Source organism: Squalius cephalus (assembly GCF_949319135.1).
Source record: "Squalius cephalus genome assembly, chromosome: 22".
Taxonomy (NCBI): Eukaryota; Metazoa; Chordata; class Actinopteri; order Cypriniformes; family Leuciscidae; genus Squalius; species Squalius cephalus.
Genome location: NC_137143.1, coordinates 15,821,696 through 15,830,762, shown reverse-complemented (window position 1 = coordinate 15,830,762; position 9,067 = coordinate 15,821,696). Strand labels below are relative to the sequence as shown.

The following is a 9,067-nucleotide window of genomic DNA, read 5'->3' as shown; positions in this document are numbered from 1 at the left end:
ACCGCAAAATTGAGCTAATTCTTTTAAAATAAATAGGTAGCCATTGTTGCTTAATTTTATCAGCTTAATCGGTTCCTCAATTCAAGCTTCAAAACCTTAAAAAACGTAGGAAAATGTATCTCTTGATTTTATTAGTGAAATGTCCTCAGTATTTTCTATACAACACTGAATCACAATTTTCTTAATGAAATATAGGCTACACAATATTTTGAATCATCATCAAGACCCATGATTCATTTTTTACAGTGATATGTCAGACATTTAGACATGCTGCTCAAGTGAATCTCTGACGCATGTTCTGATTGCATGAACAATCTTTATTTGATTTTATTTTATATATATAACAAATGCAAAGAATAATTTCCTTAAAACTTTAGTGTGTGCGAGTGTGAGTTTGCAATGTAAGCAATAGCACAATTTGCATAAAGAGTCATTGTTTCAAATTAAAAAACAGGTATTATTTGCTAAGAAGTCCATTATTAAACATGTTTTGCACTGACTCTAATCCTTGCTACATTCAAACAGGGTAGGCCTATGTATTTTTTAATAAACATTATTTCCACTGGCACAAATAAAACAGTTTCCTAAGTGTCAATGTTCACATTTGATTTTGGTTTAATAAAAAACCCTTCTTTGCCTCACACTGACCATGTCGCTATCTCAATCTCTTACTCATACTTTATAGTTTCAACCCTCACCTTGAGTTAAATTAGACTATAGCTGATCATTTAATTGATGTACAGCGACACCTAGTGGCTAATATCCAAAACACAACAAATCAAACACCATTTGTCATTAGACTCTACATATAAGATTAGTTTTGTTATTGCATTGTCTTCTCAGCTAATTTCATGGACTTTCTCCTCAACAGAAGAAGATACGACTTTGCCATCCACAATCTCCTCCACAATGACCTTCACTCTGCGCTGGACGTGAGGGTTATACTCTGTAAGGGTTCAAAAGACACATTTATTACTAGTTCCATTCATTTCTGCTTCATGTTCACTGAATGAAGGGACCAACATAAAACATTTCATTTCACTCACCTTCCTCTTCCTCTTCCTTTATCTCCATTGTTTTGGTCACTGTTTCTGTCTCGGTCATGGTTTTAGTCATGCAAGTTTGAGTCATGGAAGATTCAGACGTGCTTATGACGGTCCTACAGAACACAACGATACACCCTACATAAGCTCAACAAATGAACTGACATTCACAACAAGCCACATACACCTGAACAGAGCTAATTTAAATAAATCTGTTCTACGTACGTTTGAGCTTCTCCTTCCAGCAGCCTCCTGTATTCAGCGATCTCCATCTCCAGCCTCATCTTGATGTCCAGCAGCAGCTGGTACTCGGAAGCCTGTTGTCGGATGTTGGCATTGAGTCTCTGTAGCTCCTCCTGCAGGTGGTCTATTTGCAATTGCAGCTGACTCAGCTGGACAGCATAGCGTATGCCCACGTCAGCCAAACTCTGCTCCAGGTTTTGTTTCTGGAGAAAATGAATTCACATCGGATGGGGAGATTAAATTCTCAAGGGGAAATGGCATATTATAAACCATGTTAAGTGGTTGAAATGTTTTTTTAAAGCTACTTTTATTGATTAGGATATTGAGAGAGAGAGAGAGAGAGAGAGAGAGAGAGAGAGAGAGAGAGAGAGAGAGAGAGAGGACAGGAAATGATTCAGATAAACAGCACAATTGTGATTGTCATAATGCTTTTAACCCATGATTTTAACCCATTAACTTTTTAACCCATGAAGAGAAAACGACTGTGAAGCTTTGGGGGTGTTGGACTCGATCTACTCCATCTGTGTTTTGATCATCCTTCTGAATCTGATCAAGGCATAGTCTTTGACAAAAATGTGATTTTCTCAACTTTTTTGTTTAAAATGTTGCCTTTTCTTGAAACTTACCGACATTCAAGTGTTGGTAAAAAAGTATGCATGAAGCTAATAAAATATTTTTTAAATTAAGTAGGCTACAGTTAAAAAAATATATATTTTCATTTGAACATAGTATACTGCAAGTACAAAAGTATACTGTAACTATAAGTATAATGTTATGTTCACATAAAGAAAACTTACTCCAAGTATACTTGCAGTATAAACTACTAAACTACAGAGAGTACACTTCAGAGTGTACTTTCATAAACTAAAAAAAATACTACTTGTATTAAAATAGTAAACTACTGGTATACTTATAAGCTCACTTGTAGTACATGCATTACAAATAAGAAACCTAGTTGTGTACTTAAAGTTTACTACTCTTACACTTATTATAGGCCTACACTTAAATACTTTTATATACTAAAAGTGGGCCAATTTAGTCCCAAGCAGTATTGAAATAGTACACTTACAAGTTTACTACAAGTACACATTGATATTAGTATACTTACTACATAAAGTATACTTAAAAATATACTTTAACATTACTTAAAGGGGGGGTGAAATGCTATTTCATGCATACTGAGTTTTTTACACTGGTAAAGAGTTGGATTCCCATGCTAAACATGGACAAAGTTTCAAAAACTAAGTTGTACGTTTGAAGGAGTATTTTTGTTCCAAAAATACTCCTTCCGGTTTGTCACAAGTTTCGGAAAGTTTTTTTCGAGTATGGCTCTGTCTTACGTAAGATAGGGCGGAATTTCCTTATATGGGTCCTAAGGGCACTTCTCCGGTAAGATCGCGGCCGCGCGCGCACTCGTAGACTAGAGCAAGAGAGTGAAAGCAGTTCGCCATCAAAGCGCCCTGCCCGGCTTTTGGGAAGTCAATGTCACCAAAGAAGTGTGTTTTTGGTTGCCAGGGCAAGACAACCCTGCATAGATTCCCAAAGAACCCAGCGTTAAGGAACCCGTGGATGGAGTTTGTTTTCCTGAGCATAAACGGAGTTGTGTAAGACTGTTGTTCCCTGCATTTCGACGATGATTGTTTTATAAACAAAGCCCAGATCTACGGATTTGCAGATCGTCTAATGCTTAAGGATCGAGCAGTCACAATGATAAAGGTTCGCGGTCGTGCGTTGGAACCGGACGGTGAGTAAAACTGTTTGTTGAACAAATGTCTCTGTGTGTTGTCACTAGCTCGGCGCGTTAGCACAGCTAAGCTTCCCACACGGCCCGCCCCCAGCCGCTCGGTTTTTTCCGGAAAGACTCGGTACAGCCTATCTTTCTGTTAAAAATTTAATAAAACAAAAGACTTTTTGGAGATATGAAGGATGCAATATTACTCTATAGGTACTCAAGATTAACAGGAGATTGAGTGAAAATGAGCATTTCACCCCCCCTTTAAGAATACTTCATAAAATGAACTTGAAGTATACTTCTTTTTCGTAAGGGACGAAAGACTTGTCGTGAGACAAGTTTTTATTAAGTATATTAAGTATTTTATTATTATTTGATTTTATTATTTTATTATTATGAATTTGTGTTAATTGGGGTACATGCTCATCTATGCATGAAAAACCATGTGGTTGGAAAGTTGATTCACATTTTATGTCAAATATGCTGTATTGTTTAATGGGGACATAAAATCCTACTATAGAATTGACAGGCATGTCCAGACACAGGGAGTCACTTGTTTCTTTCTGGAATTAATCAGTTTTTGAATTTATCATTTGAATGATTCAATGACTCGTTCATAAAATGGTCAATGAAATGTCTGGATTTCACTCACAAAATTAGGTGCAGTCACATGAGTAAAATTTGGGCAGAATTTAATGGCTAGAAAAAGTCAATTGTCTTTTGTCAGTAGTGTAACAATGTATAAAGCACAGCTCACACAGAAGTTGCTTTTTACGCTTTCCAGACAGAAATGCAGCAAAAATGCATGACCACATTTAAAGTGCTGTCACATAGGCCTACTGTTGTTTGGTGACAACATCCTTTCATTTTAATAGAAATCTATGCGATCAGGAATTTTGTGTTAGGGCGAAAAACGTGCGTTGACCATTAGAAAGCTGTTTGGTTTGACATGGACAAGTGGAGTGATACAAATAGTGAGAAGTCACAGTGCTGCTGGACTGTTATATATCAGGGTTTGTGGAACGCTGTTTAGTTAATCACATTCGAAGACCAGAACCAACTGTTGTATCATGAAAAATAAGCAGAGATATTTGTTTATCTCCTGCCAGAGAAAGGTAGGGCTTCAGAAAGAGCAAGAGCAAGATTTTACCATGGTGAGAACCCCCTGTAGTTCTATCTCCAGGTTCTGGAATGTTCTCTTCACACTAGTGAGCTCAGTCTGAGATGTCTTGATTTCAGTATAGCTGGTGGTCACCTGAGTCTGCAACACCTCCGCCTAAAATATTGAAACCCAGAAAGTAATAAGGAATACACGACAGACAAAAAAAAAGGTAGTTGTGGTCAGTTGGAATCTGAATATTGCCTGCTGTGTGTGGCTACATTTCAGTTAATCTCTGTTGCAGACTGAACTGTTTACCCAAGGCGAACGCATGAGAAAATGTAAACAATATACATTAGAATTGGTTGGCGAATTTGTATGAATTTATACAATTCGAGTCATACGAAACGAGACCCCACTCCTAACCCTCAGACGGGTGTAAGCAGACTGTCCGAAAACGTTTGAATGCAAGCGTATGAATTCATAAAAATGTTGACTAATTTGCCAGTAGGTTTGAATTGAGTGTGTTGGATAATCTTCTGACATCTAATAGACTGAATTAAAATACCTTTGCTTTAGCAGTTCCTGCCCCTACAATTAACTAAGCCATACAAAATCAAAATATGTCAACAGTTTTGACAGCTGAAAGACTTTAACGATTACTTGAATGTCGCAACCACACCTACTGACAATACAATCAATTGTTGTAAAGCATATCATCAGACAACTGGCATCTCAATCACTATTAGGGGATTATTCTTTTTTTAAAGCAACGATACAATGAATTACATTCCACTCTTTTTATATGTTAAAATCCTTTCAGAAAGTTCACCCGCCTCTGCTAGGTCTAGCATATTGTTTTCTTGCAGAGGAAGACTTGTCTTACTGGCTCACCTTGCTCTGGAACCATCTTTTAGCCTCCCTGCTATTTTTCTCAATAAGCATCTCATACTGAGCTCTCATCTCCTGCAGCTCCTTATCAAGATCTGACTGAGCTGAACAGTCCATCTCCACGTTCACAGAGCCGCTTTGCCTCTCTCGCAACAAATGAAGATCCTGTGGAGAAAGAGGAGGAGGGAAAAGATCACATTTGATCCTTCTTGTGAAATAATTCAAGACCAAAAGATTGCAGTGAAATGGTAAGGTGACCTCCTCATGGCTCTTCTTCATGTACAGCAGCTCCTCATTCAGTCCAGTTAGCTGGTTCTCCAGGTCTCCAATGGACAGCTTAATCTCTCCCAGAACCACTCGCAGTCGGGCCGAATCTGCTTCCACAACTGAACGCAAGTTCAGTTCAGTCTCATACCTGCCACAGCCAAGGAGGACAAGGATCATATGCTATTTTAAGATCATATCCCAGACCGCAGCATAGTGTCGGCCCAGATCCGGCCCACATCTGGTACATGTGGATTCGGTTTCACTTTATTTTGACGGTCCCTTTAACACAATCTGTTGACTATACCTGTAAGTAACGTTGCACGTACATGTCTACTAACTCTCAACAGAAAGTTCAAAAGGGAGCATCAAAATAAAGTATTATCGTGGATTCCACACGTTCCAGATGTGGGCCGGATCTGGACCGATACTATGTTTTTGTCTGGGATCAACCAACAATAAACATTCAATACTAAATGCAATATTGCTTTACACATCACATACTTCAAGCGGAAATCTTCAGCGGCAAACTTGGTGTTGTCCAGCTTCAGACGGAGCTTTGCGTTCTCCACAAAACGACTTTGAATCTTTCAAGGACAAATGAGAATGTGTGGTTGATCTAGGGATGTTAATCTTTCAATGAGCATAATAACTAACTATCTGGATGAATTCAAAAAGAGAGAAAAAATTACTAGCTGAAATGCAACTAGATTTTAGGTTTGTTAACAGCTAGACACTGATGTTAAACAGCTCTAAACAGGACTGCCCTGTTGTATTTGTGATATTTGAAATACAAAACATGGCATAATGGCATAAGGTGAGGCAGGGTTCACCTCATGCCATTTCGGTTATTTCAGGGGTGTGATCTTTCGAATGAGTGACAGCAGCTCTACCTGAATGCTGAGCTCAGAAATGGTTGTCAAATAAGCACTCATGTTTTTGCTCTCCATCGGGCTCTTGTTGTCATAAAACTCCTTAATTTGCAGCTCGAGTTTCTTGTTGGCCTGCTCTAAAGAGCGCACCTAAAACACAAAACGTGCACAATAATTAAAGACAAAGATAATTAGACAAAGTTCAAATCACAAAACTTTCTCTCAAGGTAGAATTTTGCAGTTTGTAATGTTCAATCTTGCATCTTTTGATTTGAGGAATTATTTAGAACTGATTTCGAATTAGAGAAATACATTTTTATCTTATGTACATTTTTAATTAGACCTAAATATGTAGAGTAAAACCATTATAACTGATTTGGGACCCAGGAAAAGACTTTAGTCCACTATAGTGGACATTATATTTTAGTGAATTTCTCTGGCAGCATACACGTCACAGTCTGGATGTCCTGTAAAGAGCACATTCAGGGCTTTTCAGAGATACCAAATGTTTGGAGGTTTCACAATACTAATTGATTGAATTCAGCACTCTTATATGATAATATTTTGTCATTATCATTTAAAATTGACTTATTTTATAAATCAACATCTCAGGGTTTCTAATCAAAAAAATTGGCAACATTCTCATAATAATATCTAATGTTTCTGTGTCTCCCAATATGCCTGATAAACATGCTTTAAGTCCAGGTGTCCTCTAAGGTGGACACAGAAACATTAGATATTATTATGAGAATGTTGCCAATTATTACTCCCATTATTACACCTTTTTTTCATTACATGTTGCCCCAAGAACGTATTAATATGCAAATTAGATACAGTAGATACATTGTATTGAATGGGACTACACATTAATGGCCATTTTACCCACAAATTGCATAAAGTAAATGTTATATCAATTAATTCCCTTATATCTTTCATAACATAGCTGAGAATCATCTTTATAGAGAGTTTGGTTGAAAAAAATCTTGAAACCTAAAAATTGATTGGTGAATGAAAAAAAAAAAAAACCATTGTTTTTGCCCATACATGTCATTTCAAGTCATTTTATTTTTTTAAACCACTGAGCCCTGGTGTCCATTACAGTGGGCATAGCATAACATATGAATAACATATCATAGCATATGAATAAAATATCATTTTTCAAAAAAGTTTTTTTCCATTTGTTTCTTGCTCTAGTCTAAACAATGTAAAAAAAAATCTGGATCTCAGGTGGATATGAAAATAAAACAATAACTCCACATACAGTAACCCAAATGCATTCCCGTGCTACTAAATAGTAAAAATAACAGCTAAACACTAAATTTACTGTTAAAACTTTAAAAAAAAAAAAAAAAGTTTGATAAAAAACAGAGAAGAATGCAATGAAATGAAAAAAAAAGATTATATTTAATAATTGTTACTTTTAATTTATGCATATTCATATAATGTGCATATTAAGGTAATGTGAGTATACAATGTTATACAATTATTAAAAAAATATTTATGATTTTAGGGATTCTGGCCAAATTTAACAAGATAACATTTATTAAGTAAAACAGTTATGAATTAATATATAAACAACCTAGACAATGACTAGTATTTTAATATATGATATTAAAATATACATATTATATATATATATATGTATGTGTGTGTGTGTGTGTGTGTGTGTGTGTGTATATATATACATATATATATATGTTTACTCTATATACTCTATATATATATTTTATAAAGCATTCATCAGGATTCATTAGAAGAAGTTAAGATTCAATTGTCTTCATGTAATTTCTGTTACATTTTCAAGTTAACCAAAAGAAGGTATGTTACCCGCTCCAGGTAAGATGCCAGTCGGTCATTGAGGTTCTGCATGGTCTGCTTCTCGCTGGGATACAGATTGACCTCGTTAACAGCCGTCGTCAAGGATGAAGTGGACACAGATCTGGAGAGGCGGGCACCGTAGCCCCCAGCGCTGCCATAGTTTTGTGCACCAAAAGACAAAGAGACCCCTGAACTCCCCAATCCGTTCATGACCAGTCCACCAGAGGAACCATGGCCAGCTGACCCGAGCACGCTCCGAGAGGTGAACGTCTTACTACTGCGACGGACCGACATGGCTAAGTCAGAAGATCTGTGGAAGGATGTCTTTCAAATGTCAAAATTAAACATCTAAACTAATTTCCACTAAAGACTGACTTATATAGCCCTGCTGCATCCCACATGGTGTCAGGTTTCCAGTTCCAGTGAATAGATGGAATGTAAGAGGAGACCTGTGCCCGGACGCTTATTAAAACCATTGACTTCAAAAACCTGCTAACACACCCTTGAAAAAGTTAACCTTCAAAACTATGTAAAATGATTTGTGGTTTAAAGAGATTACATCTTTCTTCAACTGTTGATTGTTTGTATTGGTCATGTGCCAGTTATAAGTATTAACAGTGTTTTTTATAAAACCTGTAACTTTTTCTTCTTTTAAATGCAACCATTAATTATACACATATATGTGACAGTATTACAGAATAACTCTTTAAGCAATTTTCTCATGTTTGTTTACTTTGTGTATTCGCCACAACATTCATCAGGTTTGCTTTTCCGTTTAGTTCTTATGACAAACATTGTTCTTGCACTCAAATGTCATGTACCTGAACCATAACCATCAATCATGATGAATGGATTTATGTGTCAGGATGTAGTAAAAACACATCTCTTCAGTACATTTTTCTCCTCCATCAGTAACTTGTAATGAAATAGTTTTGCTGGTGCGTTTGACAGTAAAGGGGATCTACATGTTGACATTTTAAAGAGGGTGAATGGGAAAATTCTTAAGAAATCAATCATGATGTAAGGCTATTCTGACTTCAACTGGCAGAACATGCAAATTCATGGCCCGACCCATTCTGATGAAAATATCTGACTAAATGTATTC

The 9,067-nt window shown here is 36.5% G+C and overlaps 1 protein-coding gene across 1 annotated transcript; it reads right to left on the bottom strand.

The window, feature by feature from the left end:
- Window positions 1-298: 298 nt before the first annotated feature.
- On the bottom strand, window positions 299-8,312 carry krt99 (keratin 99). Its single transcript, XM_079856547.1, has 9 exons — window positions 7,972-8,312; window positions 6,166-6,294; window positions 5,777-5,859; window positions 5,267-5,423; window positions 5,012-5,173; window positions 4,169-4,294; window positions 1,269-1,489; window positions 1,047-1,159; window positions 299-946 (listed from the first exon to the last, which is right to left on the bottom strand). Exons 1-9 carry the CDS (start codon window positions 8,254-8,256, stop codon window positions 840-842), a joined length of 1,383 nt encoding a protein of 460 aa, XP_079712673.1. The 5' UTR covers window positions 8,257-8,312; the 3' UTR covers window positions 299-839.
- Between the last annotated feature and the right edge of the window lie 755 nt (window positions 8,313-9,067).

Excerpts from the sequence above, each read along its gene's own strand:
- krt99 (XM_079856547.1), bottom strand. The coding sequence starts at position 8,256 with ATGTCGGTCCGTCGCAGTAGTAAGACGTTCACCTCTCGGAGCGTGCTC. Across the intron at positions 1,490-4,168 it reads TACAGGGGGTTCTCACCATG|AAACAAAACCTGGAGCAGAG; the intron begins GTAAAATCTTGC and ends CATTTTCTCCAG. Across the intron at positions 947-1,046 it reads AAAGGAAGAGGAAGAGGAAG|AGTATAACCCTCACGTCCAG; the intron begins GTGAGTGAAATG and ends GAACCCTTACAG.